The sequence below is a fragment of the Onychomys torridus genome, chromosome 5 (genome assembly GCF_903995425.1).
Source record: "Onychomys torridus chromosome 5, mOncTor1.1, whole genome shotgun sequence".
NCBI lineage: Eukaryota > Metazoa > Chordata > Mammalia > Rodentia > Cricetidae > Onychomys > Onychomys torridus.
In genome coordinates this window covers 54,516,690-54,542,389 of record NC_050447.1, presented here as the reverse complement: position 1 = coordinate 54,542,389, position 25,700 = coordinate 54,516,690, and the positions used below count along the sequence as shown (strand labels likewise).

Here is a 25,700-nt window from a genome sequence, read left to right as displayed (position 1 = left end):
TTTCTGGAGCTCATGTGATAGCCCAGGTTGGCCTCGAACTCACAGAGATCCATCTGGCTCTGCCTCCCGAGTGCTGGGATTAAAGGCGTGTGCCACCACCGCCCGGCCTATGACCCCTTTTTATCATTAATTGTTGTTACATACATATATGTATGTATATGTTCATATATATTTTAAATATAGCTATAAAAACTTCGTTGCTAAGTAACCATTACAAATAGTAGAAGGAGTCAAGGCAGAAGCATAGATGATTAGGTGATGCACATGTAAGCTGAAGTGGGTTAAAATCCATGAATAAATGTCTTGAATCCGAGTGCTAAATGTGTTTCATCTGTATCTGAACTAGGCGTATAAGAGCAATGATGTACAGTGATGGGTAAACTTCTGTAGTCCACATATAAAAATGTGGTGTCATGTTGAAAACACTAAAGTGAAACTAAGCATGCTAAGACAAATAGGAAACATAATTGCAAAGAGAGGAAAAACATTTGGTCTTTTAAGTGAGAAAAGACAGTTTCAGGAGTGGATCCAATATTAATAGTCATCTTGAAAACTCATGACTTAGGCAATGATATAATGACTCTCAAGTTTTAAATGGAAGATAAATTTGGCATTCTTATGGTTTTATATGTGAATGGCATATCTGTTCAGAAACATAATTTTGTATGTCTAACCTAGAGAATTGTCAATGCCCAATGAAAATCCAAATGCCAGAAAATCCAAAATATAATGTATACGGCAAATGGAAGGAAAAAAATGTAGTTGAATTACAGAAATATATTCTAGGAGGATTTCCCTAAAATAGGCTATTAGATAATTCAGATGTCAACTATTAGAAAAATAATTTAAAACCCTAAGTTCATTCGTTTATTAATACATTAAGTATCTAAAACACATAGTGTTAATTTTTATATTTTTACAAATATGCATTAAATAATTAGCTGCATTTGAGTATGTTTTCTGGGTTACTTTGTAAATAATTTATTTCCACATATCTTACAAAAACCATTTTTATCACATATCTTATCCATTATTTTGAATGGATCTTCAGGCTGTAGCATTATTAAATTAAGCACTGTGATGGCAAGAATTTACATAGACCCCTGAAAACAGTATCTATCCTACATTAGGGAAAGTTACAGTAGTGTGGGTCAGGTGGAGTCATCTAGGATAGAATGAATTATTGAATACCTAATTATGTTTTATTAAGAACTTAAAAATGTATTGTCTTCATTGTTGGACTGTGTATTTAAATATTTTAATAAATGCAATACCCTACATATATATTTTTCTTGAACTTTATAAATATATATCTAATTGCCTTCTTGCCACCACTACTTAATGATATCTCAACTATAATATGATCAAGGTAAGCTTCAGATCATTCCCATTCCACCTCTTCTACAAAAGATTTTTTTCCATCAGTCAAGGTTAAAAATGAGTTGTTCTTAATTCTTATTTTCCTCTCATTTCCATACTCAATATGTCATCAAAATTGTCTTCAAAATATATGTTTAGATATATTAACAATTCTGTTGCTGCCGCCCTGATCCAAATCACCAATGTTTTTATTTTTGCCACTACAATAACCTCATATTGTATCTCATAGACTTCTATTCTTCCTCTTCATTTTATTCCCTGCACAACAACCAGGGAAAAGTTTTTCAAAATACAGGCTAGAAATATCACTTCCCTGCTGAAAATGCTGTGGTGTGTCCCATTCATTCAGGGTAAAAGCCACACCTCTGCAGTGGTTCTCAACCAGGGGGTTGTGACCTTTTTGGCAAACCTTTATCTCCAAAAATATTTATGTTATGATTGATAAAAGTAGCAAAATTACAGTTATGAAGCAGCAATGAAAATGTTATGGTTGAGGGCCACCACAGCCTGAGGAACTGTATTAGAGGGCTACAGCATTAGGAAGGTTGAGAACCCCTGCAGCAGTCTCCAAAGCCCCAGGTGATTGCTTTGTGTTGTTTCCCTTGACCATATTATCTGCCACTTTCTCTCTTCCTTGGTGGCTTCAGATGCACTCATTGGCTTTATTCTTGGAGCCCATCATCATGCCTCCACTTAGAGCTCGGCAGCTGCTATGACTACTCCCCCTGCCTGTAAAACTTTCCCTCAGCATTATTTCGAGTAGTTCTGCTCTCTCATCCATTATTACCCTCTTAGTGAAGCTTGCTTAGACTTCTGGATCTAAAATTGCAAATCAGTTGTCTACTACACATGAAACGACTCCTTATCTCTATCTATTTAAGTTTTTCATTGCATTTATCACCAGTTAAAAGTAGTCTCCTATGTATTATTTTATTGTTTATCATCTACTTCCCAGATTAGCATGAGGAATCATTGTCCATTCTGCTTACCTAAAAAAGCACCAATTACACAGTGTTCAGCAAATGATTGAGGAATGAATGACTATTAGTAATGAAGCCATTCATGTCCTATTTGAGATTGCCTAACAAAATCCCGTTGTCAAAGTTCATTAGCAAATTTTCTAATATTTTTCATTGCTTTATGGATAAAAAATTAAAACCTATTTAGATTCTATTTTAATTATTGAGAGTGGCTTATATTAGGTAGTTATTTTGAGGTGATTATATGTCAAATTATATTTAATGCCTCTATAACTAGTTATGCTATTGCATGGATTGTAGATCAGGCTATTTATACATGTGTAGATAGGATTTATGTGCATGTGTGTGTGTGTGTGTGTGTGTGTGTGTGTGTGTGTGTGTGTATGAAAGAGGCTTGTTTTGGAAATAACATGTTATGTATAGATTTTTCAAATAAGCATATATGAAATATGATGGGGTTTTACTGTTTTCTTAAGTAAGATCATAAATCAGTATATAAATGAAGAAAGAAATCAAGCAAAAAGTTAAAAAAACCGTAATGTTTGGTTTGGCCTCAGAGAAACAAATGTGGTGATGCTTTAAGCTAGGGTATATATTAAAGACATTTGTAAATTCCTCACTGTTAACAAATGACTGAATAGGGAGAAAAGTAGTACTCATGTAAAATACAATATGTTACCAAGAATGGATGAACTCCTAAATAAACATTTCTCTTTTTAAAAATACATCTGCCCAATGCAAGCTCATGTAAAAATGTGAATTTTGGGAATAATTTTTCATTTATAATAATTTATCCAATATTAAAGGTTATCTTTGTGTGGAAAAATCCTGAACTCAAACAGAGAAGTTCCAGAATTCATGAACACATGTTATATTAAATGAGTTTGAAAAATTCAGCAGTTCATTTCCTTCTAAATATTTTGAGTAGAGAGGTACAGGTAAAGCCTGAATGGTACGTACAGACTCCCTAGTCCAAGCTCAGAATTTAGCAGATGGGGACATTAAAGTTTTTATTCTCACAAAAAATAAAATATATTATTTTAGAGATTAAATTAATTTCCTAAGCTCAAATAACTAGCTAAAGAATTATTAATATTGGACAGTTACTAGGACAAAATATTACTGAATTCTATCCTAAAAATAATAGTTTTCCTGTAAATGTCTAGTAACTACAGACATTTGGAGTTTTTAATCCTTTGATGTGTGTTTTTTGGGAAAGTACAGTTTTTTTTTTAAAAAACACTATGGGTTGATGTTGTATTCTATGGAGACACTTCTGGATACTGGATTCACTGGAGAAAAATAGACTTCTATTTTCAACTGAAAATTTTAAAATGGTAAATTTGGGACTGAAAGGTCACAAACAAAGACTAGTCAGGTCTTATAAAGAAATGTTACCTATTTTTTTCTTCTCCTTCAAAATCTTAGGGACATTAACAACATCTGGTTGCCACTTTAATACCATATGTTGAAATAGCTTGTTAAGAAACCTGGTTATAGTAAGTATATATTGGTGTTTAGTAGCAGTGATAAGTATGGAACTTGGAAAGAGTTTTGGATGCTTGCATATGAGTTCACACTGACCTGTTCAGACTCGGTGAGAAGAGTTAAGTCATAGATTTGAAAACTAAAGCTTACTTGGTGGAAGAGGCTCATCGATTGTTGGGTAGTGATGATGTTCAGGCCTCAAGGAAGGAAGCTGGCTTATTGGCTGGGAATTATGGAGTATAGGACATTCACCTATGAACAAGATAGTCAAGACATTCATATTCATTGCTATGGCAATGTTATAAAAAAACATGACTGTAAAACAAAGATCACCATAAGAAACAACAAATAAAATGGGCAATCTAGTTTATGTGTCAGTTTACTATAACCATGTCAATCATGACAGAAATTATTAAGGCAAAGGAAGAGAAGGAAGAAGAGCAGGGGGAAAGAAGAGTAGAAAGAAGAGGAAGACAGAGAGGTAAAATAGGAGAAAAAGGAAAATCCAAATATGTTTTGACTTTCAATCTATGCCACATAGACCAATCTGTGGATTCAGAGTCTGTTTTTGTAACCACTTCAGCTGTCATGTCAGAAGGTGACACCAGAAAGGGACCCAAGGGAAAACCTAAAGAGCCTCATTTTAGTCCAGTAAAGGAGACAGGCTTGTTTGAAGGGAGTGAAGTATGTACAAGGTCTCGCAAAAGCTTTGTTGAATTATGGGAAACACACCTTATCATATGGATATGAGGGTCTTATAATTAAAACAACAGAAGACTATTAAAAGACTGTTTTTTTTTTTTTTTCAGACTTAGAGGGAGACTGAAACTCTAAGATAGTGCTTTTCCAAGATGGACCGAGGAACTGGTAGTCCAAGAATGTAAATTCCTACAAATGGAAATTAGAAGATGAGATGGGCAGCGAAACATGTCATGGGAAGTCATGGTTATTCCAGATTATGTGGAGGAGGAGTTAGAAAAGCCAAAGTGCTTTAGAAAGAAGAATGGACAATAGACAAAGGCAGTAGATAAAAGGCAAGAAGATGGATATAAGAAAATTTGAAAGAGAGAAGTGGGATAGACAGAAGAAAAAAGAAGACATACAGAGAAATTATAGAAATAAACATATCTATAGATTTAATGTCTCATGTTATTATATATATTGCTTGTACTTCTGTCAGTACAGACTTATGATTAACCAAACAAAATTCTGGAATAGTGTTTCTGTTTCAAAGTCTACTGAGGTGTGCAGATTGACCATGTAAACAGTACTAAATGACTCAAAGGGCCCAAAACACAGACAGCCCCCATCCAATTCTATACTGCTTTCCTCCTGCCTCATACCTTGCCGACACCCTACTAATCAGAAGACAAAAAGACATCTTTTCTTTCTTTTTCCTTTCAGGACTACTGCAGATAGTATGTATTCTATTAACCTTGGGTCAAAGATGGAGAGAAAGTAAGAAGCAATGGTCAAGATCTTTGAGGGATCTCAAATAGAGAACATTTCCCAGGACATTCACACATGGAAATATGATTTTTCCCACTATAGTTCTATAGAGTATATGGAAAATAAATTAGTAGAAAGACATTAGGTGGGCTTCGTTCAGTAGTTTAATTTCAAGTGATAACTGACAATGAAAAATAAAGAGGTACTCAGAACAAAAAGCCATTCTTAATATTAAAAATACATTTTTTTTTCTGAGCATCCTCCCCATGACTAAAATCCTTTAGTTCTGTGGAGGTACTAGTAGAAATTAAGGAAGGCACTCCTCATGTCTACACACCACTCACTGTGGACAAGTGGCCATTTCAAATACAGTTTCTCTGTTTAAGTGGACATTTGTTTTCAGAGGTATTTAGGGTTAGAAATTTGGAAAGGAAAACAATGGTACAGCTGTTCATCATCAGCTGCTGTCCTTTACATTTTGTTTCCTAAAAAAACCCTCACTTCATTGTAATGAAGTCAACCAAACATGGTAGTCACTTCTCCAAATTTGTGGAAATATAGTACTATTGCTTGGCGAAAGCACACCCTACCTCCTTGTGAACCCCAAGAAACTGCAACGGTGTGACTGACTCATGACGGCTGACTAAAACAAGCAAGCGACTCTGTTCTGTACCTAGAGCCTCACACAATTGCCTTGGCTTCAGACAAAGTGTTTAGAATATTCAAGAAGAAATAATACTTCTCAACTAAAAATAAGAGAGAGTCTTTAGATTTATTCTTATTATAACCAACATGGCCAAACTGTAGAAGAGATGGGTGTGAAAGAGACTTCCTGTAAGGAATCTGTGTCTGCAAAGACTATTGACTATTTAGAATTTCAGTGATGTGGAAATGGTGGAATGTTACAGGCCCAACACTGAATTACAATTCATCTTGGGATATTGTACACCTACTAAGTAGCCATTCTTTACCCCCATTCTGCATTAGATCTAATGTCTTGTCACTAATAGACAAAGCCTAATATCCATATTGATGAAAAAAAACACTTTTTAGAATGAATAAACTGGATAAAACTCTAGTTTTCCACCAGTCAAAGGGCTGTACATCACACAGCATCTAAGGTCTACAGCTGAGGTTTCTCCACTCTGCTGAACCACCTACTCACTGTTTCCACTAACACATTTTAAAAGTGTCATTATTTGTGGCTATCTTCATTTTGTTTCTACAGAAACTTCATGCAACTGCTTTGGAACCTGGAATTTAAGCTAACCTAAAGCTGTGTTCTTAAGCCATGGTCACTTATATTTGGCTCCAGAATAAACTAATTCTTACACTCTTTGAATTGGAAGCTATGTATTTGTGTCAACATAAGCTACCAGAATACCATTTGAAGCAAAGTGATGATTATTTAATTGTATGGAAGTTTCCTTGGCTAATATGGTAAGGGTAGAGTCAAAGCGTGCTTTTACTTGTGTAACATAAATAACTAACTTTCTTGCTATCTGCCTGAAAGAACTCTCACTAGGACAGAGGGCAGAATGCCTCATTGCTCCATCTCATTTAACTCTTCCCTGAGGTCAGTGCTATAATTATACCTATTGGCGCACAAGGAGGTGGAGATACAGAGCAATTAGGTATTTTGTGAGGAAGTGGCATGATGGATTTGCCTCTAGGACCTGAACTCATGACCATGAAACTCTGCTCCTTTCACTTATCTGCAGTTTTTTTGATAACTATTTAAAATTGAGTTTTAAGTAAAAAATTTATAGAAGGAAAAAAAAACATAACTTAGGTGAGGAATACTAGTTTAATAGGTGTCAGTTTGGATTTATGTGGAATGAGCAATTCATTTTAAAACCAAAGGAGGCAGCCTTTGGATTAGAATCTTATTTGAAACATGAGATTTTATGTATTTGCATTGTAACTGGGCTGGCAGAAATGAAGATATTCCAGAAAGATACTTATAGCCCTCAATCTGACTAATGGACCTGAAACAATGGGCCCAAGAAATTGGAATTTCTTTAGGAATTACATGTTAAAAGGAAGAGGCTGAGGCCTGTTGCTAGCCTGAGAGAGAGCCTGTGTCTGGCAGATTTCAGACAGTCCCACAACTTGTCAGACCTTCCTTCAGGGAGAACCAGGAGACAGTTACGATGAGGGAGAAAGCCAGACAATGATGATGGGTGGGACTAACCCTTAGCATAAACTACTTAGTTATGCATAACTCTAAACTCAAACCTCTGTCAAGGCCCTAAACATGGGCCTAATGTGTACCACTGAACCGTTTAGTCCTCTTTTCCAATGTGACAACCTTCTTTTTCTGCTTTTCACTACTCCTGGTATCTTTAGTTAGTGGGACTTCAATTGGTAGGGATGTCAGGACCTGGGCTCAGACCCAAGAGACTCTGGTTAATAATGCTGTTCTTCCTTTCCAGTAGCTAAAATAGCCCAACAAAACAAAACAAAATCAACTCTTATAACAGGAATTGGGCTGTCAGAAAGAAGAAAAAGACATGTCGTCTATCCACGTACAGTGTGCATTGCCTTGCTGGCCAATGCCAGTGCTTTTGGACAAACTGGAGGAGTGGTCCCCAGAGCTATCAGAATGTGCAGGGGGAAGAATCCATGTTCTTCAGTGATTACTCATATCTATCACTGATCTTCAGTGTGTTTTAGGAAGTCAATATATTTGCTATCTAATGCTGATGATAACGCCTATCTGCCATCATTTAATGTTTATGTCATTTGATACTAGTTTTACCCCTGGGGTTACTATAAAACCAGGAAGCTAACTTGTACCAACTAGCTCTGGTCATGAGTCAAAACAAAAAGAAGCACACATACAGGTAGGTAGCCACTCACATCCTACTAGCTGTATTTCTTGGTGTGAATTTGAGACAGGTTGTGCCAGAAATTCACACACATAGACAACAGCATGAATAGGTGCATCCAGACTAGCCCTTTGAGACTGGTCCCTCCACCTCCACTGGGGGAGACTCGTGTCTTAGTATCCTGGGGGTCCTATTCTCACTGATCTGGTTTGCAGCCTAACCTTCTCTCCTATTGCTGGGACCTGCCATGGGGGACTCCAGACCTTCAGCAGTTCTTGCTGCATTCCCAGCAGGGCCAGCCAGTTCATCCTGCCAAGGCCCAGCCCCATTTGTAGACTCGGGATCTAGCTCTGGGCTTTGCACTGAGTCAGGGACCGACTCAAACGCGCTGTTTTCTTCCTCCTCGTCCTCTTGCGAAGAGAAGACGGTGCTCTCGGAGATCTTGGCGCTGTCCACAGAGGAAAAGCGTGTGTGGCTGGCAAACCGGTTGTTGCCATTGTAGCAGGAGCTGCTGTAGCAGGAGCTGCTGTAGCAGGAGCTGCTGTAGCATGAGGTGCTATAGCACGAGGGGCTGCAGCATGAGGCATCACAGCCCTCGCAACTGTGGTCTGCTCCTTGCTGGGGGCTGGAGTCACTCTCACTCCCAGTGCTGGGGTGTACATCACCATCCTGGCCAGCACCAGTACTTTTGGACAAACTGGAGACGTGGCCCCCAGAGCCGTCAGAGGGTGCCATGCATAGAGTAGCCCCCTCATTCTCGCCATCTTCCATGGTCTGCGGGTCCACAGCTATTGTGTCCACCTCGCTGAGCCCATCTTTTTCAGAGGACTCCTTTAGGGTTGTTTCCTCCTCCAAGCCATCCTCCTCCTCTGTGGTGCTCCCTCTCTGAGCCGAGGGCATGCTGTGCAGCAGGGTATGGATTCGGATATAGTGTGTCCTTGGGGTCTCAGGGTCTCCACAGGCAGATGCAATCACTGTCTCAAGCTCAGATACAGGTAAGGAACATGGTCTGCTTTTTTTTTTCACCGAGGCCCTCAGCTGCAGTCCAGGCTCTCTTTGCTCCAGGGCAGAAACATCCTCTTCTTCTTCCTCCTCCTCCTCATCTGGGCCCTTCTCTTGCATCTCTTCCTCTCTGGCTCCATTTTCTGGCACTGTTTCCTCTTCTACCTGGCTACCTAGAGCTGCACAGTCTTCTGGCAACAGCGGTGGTGGCAAATCCTCATCCAGGTGAAGTTCCTCTGCTACTTCTTCTGCACTCAGAGTGGGCTGGGTGTCATGTTGCTCCGGGTCTGGAATCTCTTCAGCCTCTTTGGGTTCTTCAGAGAAATCGCCACCATCTCCAGCCTCCACAGTACCTGCGGCTTCCTCAACTGGCCTGGCATGCTCCTGGTTTTGGTTTCCTGAGCTGTTCACTCCATGCTCTTCACTTGGCAACTCTGGCTTCAAGTTCTTGGAGTATTCTGGAACATCTCCAGGAGGTTCCCCATTGCTGCTTTCTACCACACTGTTCATGACACTATCCTGTATTTCTGCTGACTCAGGCTCAGCACTCAGAGAGATCTCTTCATCATCTGTTGGCAAGAAGAAAACTATGTTATTCTTTCCAGAAGAGCCATGGGAGCTAGTGTTCTGTGTAGGCACATGTAAAACATGGCAAAGGATTGCTAATATAAGATACTAGAGATTAGTGGATGAGGGCTTCTCATTCTCTAGATTGCTACTAGAAAATTCTGTAATGGATGCTCTTTATGTTAATGACACTTTCAGCAAGGCTACTATTTTAAAATTATCTTTCAAGGGACTGCTAAGAATTTTTTTTTAATGTCCCAAACTTAGCTTTACCCCATTTCAGAGATCAACAATGTTTGTTACATACAGTGACATTCAGAGATGAGGATGGCAGTAGTGTTTATAATTCCTTAACAACCCTATGCAAGTTAATTGCACTTGTTTAAAACATTTCCCATGGACCATCCTGAAAGATGATAGAATAGCTAAGTCAAGCTCTTCAACTGCAACAGAGAAGACAAGGGTTGGGTTGTGTTCATAGTCATCTCAGGTTTCCAACCACATCACCTTCCAAGGAGAAGCAAATACTCTTTAACTTTACCTTACTTGGCTGGAAATAGATCAGATTGGCATTCCACTTCAAATGTATTAGTGCAATTCCTTATTTGAAGAAAATTATCTCTCTGCTAAAGCATAAAGCTCTTTCTGCACACACTGAAGGGTCAGTCTTAGAACAGCAAAAGGCTGAGTGTGACAGGATCAAACAAGTGTCTTCTTACAGCCTAGTTGTATACTGGGGCTTGGTGACTGGGTGGCAATAAACCTCAGTCTCTAAATTCTCAGAGGCTTCATTAGCTTTAATAGCAACTCATATATTTGGTTCAAGATGACTTAACATTTCTCAGCATGGTTTACATTTAGTATGGGTGTGTGGAAAAGAGCAAAAGGAGAATAATGAGGAATCATCTCATCATTATTGTTTGGAAATATGGTTTGGTATGGAAAACTGAATACAAGATGGTTCTGAAAATTTCTGTTTATAATTGTCATATTCCCTGCAATATTGTCAAAAGTCACTGTATTGTAGCTCTTCAATAATACATCATTCGTCAGCTCATAGCCAATATATAACTAGTTATTAGGTAGAGAGGGATGCTTCACATCCATCATCCATCCATCCATCCATCCATCCATCCATCCATTCATTCATTCATTCACTCATGTGTAGAGTGATTAAACAGCTTTTGAGCATCTCCTACGTGAGGTTCTGGCAGTAAAATAATAAGACACAGTTTGTATCACATTGTTGACCTTTATTCTACTGTGCAACCATTTATCTTTGGGTGATGGAGGTTAAGAGGAACCTTTTAACCAATGAGCTAGCAAACCTGGCTTTTAAAATAGGTCACTGGCTTCTGGGACTCAGATGGAGATGAGAGAACTACAAAGCCTGTAACACACTAGAAGATAACTATGGTTATTTGTGTTTTAGAGAAAAGAACCGCACTAGAACACTAGCCTTGAACATGACATGAAGATCAGGTTGAAAGTACCTGCATGGATGGAGGATGTGATCTCAAATCGGAATTGCAGCTGTCCACTCACATGATCAGTTGGAAGCCTGCGGCCAAGTGTGTAGCTGACCACCCTATCCCTAGAAGGAAATAAGCACCATCACAGATTTTGTAATGAACTATGCTGCTACATATTACACAGTGTGCTTTCTACACCAGCTGGTGGGACAGGCAAGCGCAGAGAAACCACTATAACAGGAAGTGAATGTCTCTCTGGGGACATATGCTACTACCTTAAGGTACATATGTTGGGTCAAGTACAAGGAAATTCTTATCAAATATTCTAACTCAAGGGTCAGGAAACTAAAGCTCATATTTAGTTGTCATGTTTTTTTTTTTTTTTAATTCTGGTATGGCCATGAGCTTTGTTTTTAAATATTTGGGGGGGGAAACTCTTAGAGAAAAGTGAATTATGTGAAATTCTAATTTAAGTGTCCATCAACACTCGTGAACTTACACATTGCCTATGGGTATTTTCTGCTACAGTGGAAGTGTTGAACAGCTTCGACAGAGACTGTGTGATCTGTAAATCTTAAACTATTACTCCCTTCACAGACTAAGTCTGATAATATGTGTTATTTAGAAGGCGAAGGGACAAAAATTGTAAATGTCTTTGCTTGATCTTCCCGTGGACATTGTCATTTCCAAATATGCCCCTGGCAATGGATGTATCAAAATATGTTGGGAGGAATATATGTAATGTATAAAAATAGATGTCATGATAGTGACTGGAAAGCCTGTGCTGAGCTATGGAAAGCTACAGGATGGAGCAAAAACAAGATATGTTCACTGACCTTGATTTCTAGATGCACAAGTGTAGAGACACTTATTGACTATTCTGGATTCTGGTGCCATACCCATTCAAAGCACCTTTTTAATTTACTAAAAATAATCTATCCAGGGAAGAATCAATTTGAAGTTGTAATGATATATTTTCACAGGCAATACAGTTTTTACAAAGCAGTTTCTGACTATCTTGGCCATATTAGGGAAAGTGCTTCCTTGGGAGATCCAGGAATGAACAAAGGTACATTCCATAGCCAATTGTTGACTCTATATTCACTCCACTAATTCATTTATGATACTCAAATAAAAACACAAGTCATTGGCTGTCAGTATTAAAAGTTTCCTTATAAAAAACTGATATTATGAAACAAATTAAATAGTCCAATGATGTATTAATTTAATATTTTTCTCAGTAAAGCATGGCATAGTGTTTATTGTCAGAATTCATTATTATGTCAGAATTAAAATATTAGTGGAGATATAATTGGATTAACAAGAAAGTTCTGTCAATTTAGGAAGGGGGATATTGGTTAATATTTTTAAGTATGTCCACTATGATCATAAGAAATACTTTCTGAATCTAAAACTTAATTGAAGTGAGAACTAAAGATGATCATATATGACATGGTAATTAAGTTTACTACATTTTGCACCCACTTTCTAAGATTTCCTTTCTTCGCTTTCAACCACTCAGAAACCAAGTAGTTTTTGAGCTCCTGCCATGTAAAAACACTGAAGTTGACCTTTGTATCCTATAGGCTGAAGTCTATATGTACCTCACAGAACCTGCCTTTAACAGCTTACAATTGGCTGGAGAATAAGGAAAAACCAGCAAATAATGACCTAGGTAGTCAGTGACATTCCCAAATTGAGATTAGAGTTGAGTTTAGAGGCCAAAAGACAATTGAAATTTCTATAGTTTAAGGAAAGAAGAGAGGACTGGAAATAGTGTGGTGTGTGTGTGTGTGTGTGTGTGTGTGTACTCTGGGGTTGTACCATGGCTCAAGTCAAATGATTGCTGCTTCATGGCCATAGCCCAGTAATTTGTTCCTACTTATGTTGAGCATATCCATAATGATCAGTATTACAGAAGTGGTCCCTACAGATGATGGATGCTGCAGTCCTTGGAAGAGGAGGTGGAGTGGCAGGAGGAAGTTGAAGGGTAGAAGTTGGGAAACTTCCAAACCCAATAGGGTAAGTGTGTCATCCCATCAGAGGTAGTGGGGTGTAATCCCACCAAGTCTTATTGTTGCTTGTACTCATCTCTGCTGTCCTTTCCTTCAAGATGAAAGAACACTAGGAAAATCAAACTAACCTTGCTCAGGTTAGGGGAGACCCTCTTCTACCTCAATTGTTTTTTTTTTTTTTCCCCTACCTGGGTATACATTCTTCCACAGTGAAAGGCTGGCACTTCATGTCAATACCAAAAAATGTACTTGGTATAGGAAAGTGAGTGAGTCCTCTTTGCTGCTGTAATGAGCCAGAGAATTCAGCCAGCAGGATGTAACTGAATATCTGTTAGGCAGAAGTGTGCTTACCCCTAGAGTACCAGACATCTTGCCAACCCCCTTTTTGTCCTCTTGCCCCACCCCCGGCAGAGCATTAGCATTGTGAGGGTAGGAGAGGAGTGTAATGCATGGCGATAACAAACTAGACAATCTGTTGCAGGAAGCCTCTCTTGGGGAGAGGTTGTACTTGGTCTTTGGAGAGAAGCAAATGTGTTTAACCTTGACTTATCCCTCACAGGTCTCACTTTCTTATGTGGAGAAGCAATAATGCTTAAGTTGTAGAAGTGTTATGAGAACCAAATTAAAAAAAAAAAAGTCTCAAGGAACACCATTCCCTTCTAAGTTCCTTCTATGTGCCAGTGATAATGTTAGGCAGTTTGCACCAGGGTCTTGGGTATTCAGTTTTCACAAACATAAACAGCAGTGGGAACATAGTCTGGCATGGGGTAGTAGCTCCAATTATGTCAGCTTCCTTTGGTTTGAGAATTAATGGCATCCTTATGAGCACACAGCTACACACATGCTGTCAGATACTAAACAAATCTCCAGAGAACTTGAAATTAAATCACCCAAAAAGTCTGATATTTTTCATTCCTTTGATATTACTCTGAGTCATATCATACTAATGATATGCTTATAGCCAAAGTCCTATGCTAATATTTCCAAATGCAGTGCTGTTAGCTAAGGAAATACACATAATACAAAAAGATGATCTGATCATAGTTCATTTTAATAAAAACTATGAATGAATATGAGTGGAAAATATTTAAAACACAAAAGTGTATATTCTTATACATAATTGACTTCTGTAACCAACATAATTGCTGTCATTCCCTGAGACTATGTGCTTTCAAATTTTCATCTAGAATTTCCTGTATATAGCATATTTTGAGAAATTTTACCCAAGAAATATAACATTTCATCTGGGTATGGAAACACAGTGTGTGGTTAAATCCTATATACAAGACAGGTGAAGGAATGAAATACTTTCCATAGCAAAGGCAAACTTCAAATTTCTATTTATACAGGAAAATGTGTATTTTTTCAATATTGTCTTATGACTTTCTGTACTCTTTAATATGTATTATAAAAACTATATATGAGTAAAAAGGGGAATGATCAAATTGAATATCATGGTTCAGGAAATGATATTGATGGGAGAAGCCCAGGAACTGGAAACCATCTTAGTTTGTCTTTCCATAAGACTTCCTAATGGAGCTTACAAGCCTTCCTGGAGGCGGCCTACAAGTGGAAGCACAGCCACCCCAGTCACAGTTTACCCTATGGCGTGTCTCTCCAGCAGCCTCTGAACAGGCATTGACAGCTTTCCCAAGAAACGCTTGATGATGGGACGGCTCTTGGCAAACTTGTCCTTCACTTCAATTTCCAGCACATCAGTTGGCAAAGACACGAAACTGAAATGCTGCAAGGAGAAACCATATCATATTAACTAAGTGAGAAGTTCCAGGGCTTGTCAGTTCCCAGTCCCTGTGCCTTGGCCTTAGTAATGCTGACAGACCTGTTCACTAATAAATGAGGGAAGACAATTCTATTTTCCCTTAGATATTAAAAAAGCTCAGAACATTGAAGAAAAAGGAGTGAGAAGTATGTAAGAGTTGGAAGGTAGGACAAAAGGCTGTGAAATACTGTTCTTTAGACTTGATATAATTATGAAAATCATTACCTTTACAACAATAGTGGTTACCTTCATTAGGCCAACGTATCAACAATCAGTCATGGAAGTGGGAGGGACTTATGGGATTATACCCTTTACTGCAGAACTTTGGCTATTGGTAGATTCGGAGAGAAGGAGGGTTCTTGTTTTCTCTTGTATATCCCCTGATGATCACACCATGTTCCAATGGACATCTCCCATGGTCATGACAATGGCCCTTGTTAAACCCAGTGGGTAACAGCAATGACAACATTCCTCGCCCCAAATCAACAGGCATGAAAGTGGAGAGATTTGTGAGGAGGAAAGAGGTTGGACATGGATGGTAGGCAGATAAGAGAGGGTAGGGATTAAGAGGAGTCAATATGTACTGGGTACATGTGTGGAGTTGTATAAGATCAAATTTTGATTAGATAAAAGTAGAGTTAATCTTTGATATTCAAATCAAATCAGCACAAGTTGAACAAAAATCATGTATCAGGACCTCATACATTTGATTAAATTACCAGTAGAAGTGGGAAAGGCTAGTGAGAGAGACTTGCCTTGGTTGGGGAGCAACACAGAAGGAGATTAAGGAGAGAGAGGACAGATGCTTGAAAGAGACATAAGAATCCTATACTTTATTTTTACTTAAAATTACATGTATTTAACTTTTATTTTACTTTTTGAGAATTTCATATATGAATTCTATATCAACATCATTTGTCATCTCTCCTCTCACCAACTCTTCCAGTGCCTCCCCAGTTCCTTTTCACTTCATGGCCTATCTTTAATACATACACACACACACACACACACACACACACACACACACACACACTATAATAGTATATATAGTGCATTCTTTAATATACATATATAATATAATATAGGCAATTATATTTGTTAGTATAATACTTTTTCTATACATATGTAATATTTATATATGTAATAGTTTAATTGAAGCTACACCACTTGGGGTGATAATACTCTACCCAAAACTCACAAACTGCATAATAAAAGCACCAATACCAGGTATGGGAAATCTTCATTTGAGTTATTAGTCAAGGGAATCCAGAAGACCCCACCCAAACAATACAGGCTACTGCATTGCTCTTAGCAGCCTGAAGATATCACATATATCAGACACAAGACTTGGAAGAATCCAGATGGAACTGACCTGGATGCTTCCTCCCTGAGGGTTAGCTCTCATAGTATCAGAAGCTATGTAAATTACCAAAGGAAAAAATGCAATTGGTAGTTCTACCCAGCTGTAACATCAATGAACCATAAAAATAACTTGAACGAAAAGCTGTTCCAAAAGTATAGTAGTAGTAGCACTTATATCCTGGTAGTAACCAACGGCAGCCACCTAACTGAATGTAAGACCCTTCCTCTCATTAGGAAGGAATTCATTCTGGAACTGAAAATTAGCTAACTACTAGTAGCTGGTGAGGTGGTGGCACCTAGAAGAGAACCTACTATTGCCGCTTTATTAAACCAGTATATCCTCTAGTTGCATCTTAAATACTGTAAGTGTGCCTCTCAGAACTCATCAAAGAAGCTTCTCTGTGCAGCAGACAGAGACCATTGCAGAAATCCTCAACTGGTCAAAATGCAGACAACAACTGATGGGGTATGCTGGCCCAATTGGTTCTCTACAACACAGCACTTACATATAAAGCACAGGGAACATTGCTGAAAAGGAGCTGGAAAGATTTTAAGGTGTCTTCTATATGGGACAGGAAAGCTGCGACCATAAATCTAAAAACATGGCAAAAAACCCAAAACCCAAAATGCAAAACAAAACAAAACAAACCCCCCCAAAGCCAAAAAACAAATGAACAAACAAAACCCAACAACCCTAAAAAAATGATGCTACCAATTGACTTGCCAAAGCGGGTAGAATCTTATAAGACTCCCTGCTTAGATGAAGAGATATGACAAGACTGAAGAGCTTAAGGAAGCCATCAATCATTCATGTGGCTCATGATCATTTGGGAGACTCTGAGTCCTAAGTACTGTTGAATAAACAAAACAAAACAAAACAAAAAAACCAAAAGTGGGCATCACAGATTATAAATACCCCAAAGCCAAATGGTGATAACCAAATAACCAAAATACAAATGGTCCTGATTTATCAGAAATTCTATCTCTAACACAAACACAAACTATAAGCTTTGCAATTCGACCAGCACAACCCAACAAAACACTAGTCAGTTATAAACAACTTAATGTAAACAATTCTAACTGCCTTAAAAAAGGAGGGGATCTCCTCTATCTACACTAATATGTCTGTTGTTGTCCTTGACCAGCTCATCTTCAGGCAGTCATGTTGGTGAGACTTACAGGTATAGCTTCTGAAACTGCTGTGAGAAAAAAATCTCACAGCAAACTCTCTTTTCCTCTGGCTCTCCCTACCCTCTCTTCTGAAATGATCCTCGAGCCTCAGGACTGGGAATAGTATTGTAGATGGATGAGTTGGGACTGGACTCCACAAATCAGCATTCTGATCAGTTGTGGTTTTCTGTAATATCTCTGTCTGTTGCAATATTGGAGGGTTTGGAGGGGAGAAAAGGGAAGGGGGAAATGGCTGATTATACTATAATCTCAAAAAATAAAAGAAAGAATTAAAAAATGTTAATTTATGGCAGCCAGTCATGAAAAAATATCAGAATCCTTCCTCATTTGTGCTTTATGAATTGGGCTGTAATTTTGGCCAAGGAGTTTATCCCTTAAATTGAAGTCCCCCATAGTGCAATGCACACTTTTATATGGCAATAAACTTTATTTTTCCTGAATTGCTGATTTTATTTTTGATATCATATAGAGAGGGTATCATGGAATAAAGTCTTGACTGGTTATTTCATAGAAAATATGAATCCAATATTACCTTGATGTAGCTAAGACATTAGTGTGAAGGTGATATTATAATCCAAAAGATGAAATGATGGTGGGGAATTTTGGAGACATGCTGTGTTGGCCAGTTTTTGTCTACTTGAAACAGCCTAGAGTCATAGGAAAGGAGGGAACACAGATTGGGAAAAGGCTTCCACATGATTTGGCTATAGGCAGGCATTATAAATGGTTGTTAGACACCATTGTGGTATTGAGAATCAGACCTGGTTATCTGGAAGAAGATCAAGTGATCTTAACCACTGAATCATCTTTCTAGCTTTGGGTTATTTGTTTTCTTTACAATTAGTTTTTGAGGTCTTTGTGTATTCTAGATTCGAATCCTTTTGTGATTGGGAAAGATTGTTTCCCAATTTGTAGGTTGCAGCTTCACTTGAATGATGATATACTTTGTTGTGCAGAAGTTTTTTAATTTCATAAAGTCTCATTTAGTAATTGGTGGTCTTAATTCTGCTCTCAGTGTCCTAAGAAAGTCTTTTCTTTTCCAATGAGTTCTTTCATCCAACTGTCTTTCAATAGTGTGTTGTTTAGTTACCCCAAGACTGTACACTTTCTGTGGTTTCTAATGCTACTGATATTCAGCTTTACTCCACTTTAGTCTGATGGAATTCAAGATGTGATTTAAAATTTCCTATATTTGTTGAGCCTTAATTTTTATCCTAATAAGTAGCATCTTTTGGAGAAAGTACCATGGGCTCCTAAGAAGATTGAGTGTTCTTTAGTGTTTTGGGCCTAGATTGTTAAGTTTCAGAGGGAAGCAAAGGCTCTACTGAGGGTGTTAGTGTGATATTTTGTGTCAAAGCTTTGTGTTTTCTGGTTATCTGGAACCGAAGAATTGGCTGTGATTAAAAAGAGACAAGAACCATTGAAGTAAAATCTTTGCTTTATTGGGACAATTGATGGTGGTTAGTTGGAGCTGAGAAATTAGTGGCAATTTAAAAAGTACCAGCATCACTGAGATGCAATTTACTGGGAGTACATCCTAAGAATCAGTACACAGAAGTCCTGGTACAGAGGGGCTGAAAGCTGTACCTAATGCTTGCAGCTGAACTTGACAGTATGTAAGAGTCTTCCAGGTGGTACTGCTTTTGAAGGCAGGAAATAGTCATAGAGAACAGTTGAGACTTTGCTCTGTGAGAGTCCAGGAGAAGTGATTAGTGAATGTGCAGCCTCAGCTGAAGAAGAAACTCCAGAATTGAAGGGGTCCTGGAGAGAAGTTGAGGCTTAGTACCATGTGGCAGGCTCAGAGTCTCTGAAAAGAGTCCAGGAAAGGCTATTGTAAAGGTACAGCCTAGTTGAGTGAAGACTCTAGCATTTTGGAGATGCCAGTACCATGGGATGACCACCAAGGACAGCAGCATCTGTGACATGTAGGTGGCTTCTGTCTACAAAACAATTGGCATATGCTGCCAATGATAGAGCTGAAGAAATAAAGCCCTTTGGAGTCCAGAAGCTCGTGAGTGAATGACAGCTGACCAACAGTGAGAATTTTACAATGATGGACTTTGGTTTTGCTTTGATGTGATAATTATGCCCAGGTTCTTTCCTTCTGGAGTAAGATGTTTTTGCTTGAATTCCTGATTTTTCATTTCAAGGGTTATTTCTTTTGGCCTTTTAAAGACTTCACCTTTTAAAGTCTATTTGCATATCTTGGATTGTTTTTATTATTGCATTTGAATTTTTTGTGTTTTGTTTTCATGGTCTGCATTCTGGCATTCATTCATTCCCTCTTGAGTTCCTTGATCATGCTTATTATTGGTATTTTGAAATTAATGTCTTGAAAATCATCTAAGTTACTTTCTCAGGGACGTTACTATAGGAGAACTGGTTTGTAGAAGAGGCTTACTGTGTTGGTTATGTTTTTATCTTTGAGATGGGATCTAAGCATCTGAAGTTAGGTTGTTAGCGTTTCTTGATAAGAAAAACCTGTCTCTTCTTTGGTGAGTGGGTGTTTGGATCTATTTCTTGTTACTCTAGGTTGTCAGGTTGTACACCATATGAAGGGGTTTAGGATTAAATTTTGGAGTAATTCACTTTGATTGTTCAAATGGGTTATCAAAAATGGTCCTGGCTCAGCTCAGGCTAAGTGATATTTGTAAGTCCAGACTGTCTTTAAAATTTAGAAGAATCTCACAACCAATCTTCAGGAGTCTGGTGAGACGCAGGGCTCCTTAGGCAGTGGGAGCCAGAAGTTGGCAAGGTGAGTCTGAGACCCCTACTGAAGGTGGGGAGCCGAAAGAGGGATTAGGAGTTTTGGTGCACATAGTCCTCAGCAAGGCCTTGGGTGGATGGTGCACAAAGGAGAATTTGCAAATGGTAGGAGGCAGAAGAGAATCTTTTGCTATCATGCAAGAATACAAATTAGATTAAATGCATCATGATTTGGAATAAAATTGGTCCCAGCTCTTAAATCAAAACTATAGGTGATCATTGTTTTAAACTAAGCTCCTGCAATGGGATTTAACAAGCCATAGTAAAATAAAAATGTACTCATTTAGATCAAAATTCAAACCTAAACAAATTTATTATTATTATCAAGTATTTTTCATCTTTTGAGATTATAATATAATTATATCATTTTCATCTTCTCTTTCATCACTCCAAACCTTTCCAGATACTTCTCTTTCCTCTTTTAAATTCCTGGTCTCTTTTTTTCATTCATTGTTTATACATATAAATGTATTCCTCATTTACATATATGTATACACACATATGTTCCTCATATACATAAATACAAACTACCCAGTCTTTATAATGTTACTTCTCATATGTGTGTTTCCAGGGTTGCCCATGTGGTATTGAGTAGCCATTAGCGTGCTTTTTCCCCTGGAGGACTACTTCTCCCACTTCCAGTGTTCCTTAGTTGCCTGTAGTTCTTTATATAGGGTGAGAGCCACTGAATGGGAGAACATCTTTGCCAGCAATACATTCAACAAGTATTGGTGCTTAGAATACAGAAAGAACACAAAAAGTCAAACATTAAGAAAATGAACAATTTAAAAATGGGCTCTGGAACTGAATAGAAAATGCGAGAGAGAGAGAGAGAGAGAGAGAGAGAGAGAGAGAGAGAGAGAGAAGGAAGGAAGGAAGGAAGGAAGGAAGGAAGGAAGGAAGAAAGGAAGAAAGAAAGAAAGAAAGAAAGAAAGAAAGAAAGAAAGAAAATGGCTAGGAAACACTTTAAAAAAGTGTTTAAAAAGTCCCTGGTGACTCCATCTTTTAGGGTGAACTCAGGATTCACTTAGCTTTTTCCCATCAGTCCTTTCATCCTTCCCTTCTAGCTCATTTCCATTCCTTTGCATCAGCTGCCAATACGCAGAAATACTTTGTACCAGTGGCCATTTAGATCTCTTCAGATTTATTCTTAGTCCTGTGGCACTTGGTGAAGACCAAAGGTACCCATAGCTCTTTTGTTCTTGTCTTTCTAGACTTGTAGTTCCATTGCAGCTTGCCTACAGCCCTTTCTTCTCCCCCACCTTTATTCTTCCCTCTTCGTAGGGATGCTGGTTCTTTCCTGCAGACCCTCTTGGCCTTTCCTCCTAGCTCATCTCCACTCTTTTCTGTCACCTGGTGACCTGCAGAAGCACTCTCTACCAGGGACTCAAAAGCCACAAGACTCACCTAGGACCCAGAGTAGGTGACAAAAATCAAAGAATTTTTGCACACCCACCCAACAAAGACAAGAGCAGATCTCAGCACTAACACTTCAGAGACTGAAAATCCAGATGCCTAGATTAGATCCCAGCACAAAAACACAAACATAAACAGCAAGACAACATGCCTCCTCCAGAACTCAGTATCCCTATTGCGATGGGCCCTAAGAAATGCAACTTTGCCGAAGCACAAGACAGAACTTTAAAATAGCAGTTTTGAACATATTCAAAGACCTTAAATGGACACAAATAAGAATAAATAAATGCCTTAACAAAGGCCGTGAAAACACAACAAGCAGTTGAATAAAATGATGAAAAGAATTCAAAATATGAAAGTATAATTTAGCAAAGAAATAGAATCCCTAAAGAAAACCCAAACTGAAATAAATCTGAAAACAAAAAACTTAAGCTGGCAAACAAAACCCTCCGAGGTAAGCTTCAGCTTCACCAACAGACTACAAGACATGAAAGAGATAGTCTTAGATATTAAAGACAAGGTAGAATAAATGGATAGCACAGTCAAAGAAAAAAATGTTAATCCTAGAAGGAGAGGGAGAGAGAGAGAGAGAGAGAGAGAGAGAGAGAGAGAGAGAGAGAGAATGGTAACTAAATTCAGACACAAAACATCCTGGAAACCTGGGATATTATGAAAGGAACAAACCTACAAATAATATGGATAGAAGAAGGGGAAGAAGAAACCCAAGTCATAGAAAATATTTTTAACAGGATCATAGAAGAAAATTCCTTAAGTAGGAGGTATCTATCAAGGTACAAGAAGTATATAGAATAGCAAATAGACAGGACCAGAAAAGGAATTCCTCATAATACATAATAATCCAAACACTAAATGTACAGAGCAAAGAAAGAATATTAATTAATATCTACAAGGGAAAAAGATGAAATAATATAAAATCAGGACCATTAGAATAACACCTGACTTCTCAGTGGAAACTATAAAAGCTAGAACAGCCTGAGTGGATGTTCTATAACTCTTATAGGAAACAGATACTAGCCCAGACTGTTATACCCAGCAAAAACTATCAATCATAGCAACAGAGAAAGAAAATCATTCTATGATAAAACCAAACTTGAGTAATTTATATCTACCAACCCAGTTCCACAAACAGAAAGCACTAGAAGGAAATCTTTAGTCTGAAGAGACTAACCACACCCAAAGGACACAAAGAATAAATAATCCTAGAACAGTAAATCAAACTGGAGGGGGCACCATAACAACAAAATAACAGGAAAGAATAAACACTATTCATTGACAGCTGTCAACATTAGTGGTCTCAATTCCTCAGTTAAAAAAAAAAAAAACACAGACTAACAGACTGGATTATAAAATAGGATTCATCTTTCTGTTCATCCAAGAAACACACCTCATTATCAAGGACAGACATCACCTGGGGTAAAAGGATGGAAGAATGGTAATTCAGGCAAATGGACCCAAGTAGCAAGCAGGTGTAGCTATTTTAATATCTGACAAAAAGGACTTCAAATGAAAACTAATAATAATATCTAGAGAATGATACTATATTCTCATCAAAGGAAAAATTCACCACGAGGATACTGCAATTCTTAATATCTATGCAATCAATACAAGGACAACCAATTTCATAAAGGAAACACTACTACAGCTAACATCACATATTGACCCTCAGACAGTAAAAGTGGATAACTTCAATACCTCCCTCTAATGAATAGGCAGGTAATCCAGATAAAAACTAAATGGAGAAATGCAGGAGCTAAAAGAGATCATAAACCAAATGGACCTAACAGATATTTACAGACTATTTCACTCAAACACGAAAGGATATTCCTTCTTCTCAGCAGCTCATGGAACTTTCCCGAAACAGAATGTCTTAGCAGATACAAAAAAACTGAAATAATATACTGGGTCCCATCTGACCACCACAGATTACAGCTAGATACCAACAACAACAGAAACAAGAGAAAGCTTACATATTCAGGGAAACTGAACAACTCTCTATTTAATGAAAAATGGGCCAAAGCAGACATAAAGAAGGAAATTAAAACCTTTTTAGAACTGAATAAAAAATGGGACAAAATTAAGGCAGTTTTAAGAGGAACTTTCATAGCACTCAGTGCCTACATAAAAAATAAAAAAAATGGAGACATTTCATATTGGTAACTTAGTGATACATCTGAAAGCTCTAGAACAACAACAACAAAAAAGTAAAAACCTCAAATAGAGTAGATGGCAAGAAATAATCAAATTTAGTTCTGAAATCAACAAAGTAGAACAACAACAATAAAAACAATGCAAAGAGACAATGAAATGAAGAGATGGTTCTCTGAGAAAATCAATGAGATTAATAATCCCTTAGTCAAATTATCTAAAAGACAGAAGATCCAAATTAATAAAACTAGAGATGAAAAGGGTAACAGATACCCAGGAAATTCAGAGAATCTTGAGGACACACTTTAAAAATCTGTATGTCACAAAACTGGAAAACTTAAAAGAAATGGATGAATGTCTTGATATTTTTGACTTACTACAGTTAAATCAAGGTCAAGTAAGCAATTTAAATAGACCCATTGCCCCTATAAAATGGAGCAGTAATAAAAAAAATAAAAAACCTCCCCAAATCATAGGGCTGAATGGATTCAGTGCAGAAGTCTATTCAGATCTTCAAGAAGAATTAACTGCAAAACGCCTCAAAATATTCTACAAAATAGGAAGTGAAAGAACATTTCCTCATTGTTTTTATGAGGCCACTCTTACTCTGATACAAAACCACACAAAGACCCCAAAAAATGAGGAAAGAAAATTAAGAGCAATATTCCTTATGAACATAGATACAAAAATCTTCAATAAAATACTTGCAAACTGAATCCAAAAGGACAAAAAACAGATTACCCACCATGATCAAGTTGGCTTCATCCCAGAGATGCAGGGATGGTTCAAAATTCATAAATCAACAAATGTAATCCACCACATAAACAGACTGAAAGATAAAAACCACATGATCATCTCATTAGATATAGAAAAGGTCTTTGTCAAAGTCCAACATCCCTTCATGATATGAGTCATGGAGGGACTACATATACAAAAGACACACCTCAACATAATAAAGGCAGTTTACAGCAAGCCCACAGCAAACATCACCCTAAACAAAAAGAAACTCAAAGTATTTCCACTAAAACCAGGAACAAGACAAGGGTGTCTGTTCTCTCCATACCTGTTCCATATAGTACTCAAAGTCTTAGCTAGAGGCAATGAGACAATTGAAGGAGATCAGGGGATACAAATAGGAGAGGAAATATTTAAAGGATCTTTATTTGCAGATGCTATGATAGTATATATAAGTGACCCTAAAAATTCCACCAGGAAACTTACACAGCTAATAAACACCTTCATCAAAGTAGCAGGATACAAAATTACTCACAAAAATCAGTTGCTTTCTCACATACAAATGAAAAACATACTGAGAAAGAAATCAAGAAAATAGTACCTTTCACAGTAGCCTCAAAAAAAGAAAAATCCTGGATTACCTCTAGCCAAGCAAGTGAAAGACTTGTATTATACATTAAGATATTGAAGAAAGAAATTGAAGGAGCTATCAGAAGATGAAAAGATTTCCCATACTCACGGATTAGGTATGATGAATATTGTAAAAGTGGCCATCCTACCAAAATAAATTTATAGATTCACTGCAATCCTCCATCAAAATTTTAATACAATTCTCCATAGAAATTGAAAAAGCAATCTCCAACTTTATATGGAAACACTAAAATTCCAGGATAGCTAAAACAATCCTGAATAATAAAAGAACTGTTAGAGCGACCACCATCCCAGATTTTAATTGTACTGCACAATTATAGTAATAAAAACAGCATGGTACTGGCATGAAAGCCAACACTTTGATCAATGGAACTGGACTGAAGATCCAGACATAAGTCCACACACCTATCAACACCTGATTTTTGACAAAGAAGCCAAAAGTATACACC

The 25,700-nt window shown here is 37.7% G+C and overlaps 1 protein-coding gene across 6 annotated transcripts in view; it reads right to left on the bottom strand.

Annotated features, from left to right (window-relative positions):
• Hecw1 (HECT, C2 and WW domain containing E3 ubiquitin protein ligase 1) overlaps nucleotides 1–25,700 on the bottom strand; it is a 272,667-nt gene that overhangs the window by 78,183 nt on the left and 168,784 nt on the right. For 3 of the 6 annotated variants that reach the window (XM_036187474.1, XM_036187473.1, XM_036187475.1), the window contains 4 exons: nucleotides 14,786–14,928; nucleotides 11,191–11,291; nucleotides 8,350–9,699; nucleotides 3,999–4,100 (listed from right to left, as the gene is read on the bottom strand). In XM_036187474.1, coding sequence (XP_036043367.1) covers nucleotides 3,999–4,100; nucleotides 8,350–9,699; nucleotides 11,191–11,291; nucleotides 14,786–14,928 — 1,696 coding nt within the window. The remainder of the gene's footprint in view (nucleotides 1–3,998; nucleotides 4,101–8,349; nucleotides 9,700–11,190; nucleotides 11,292–14,785; nucleotides 14,929–25,700) is intronic. The other 3 variants (XM_036187477.1, XM_036187478.1, XM_036187479.1) reach the window with 3 other exon arrangements.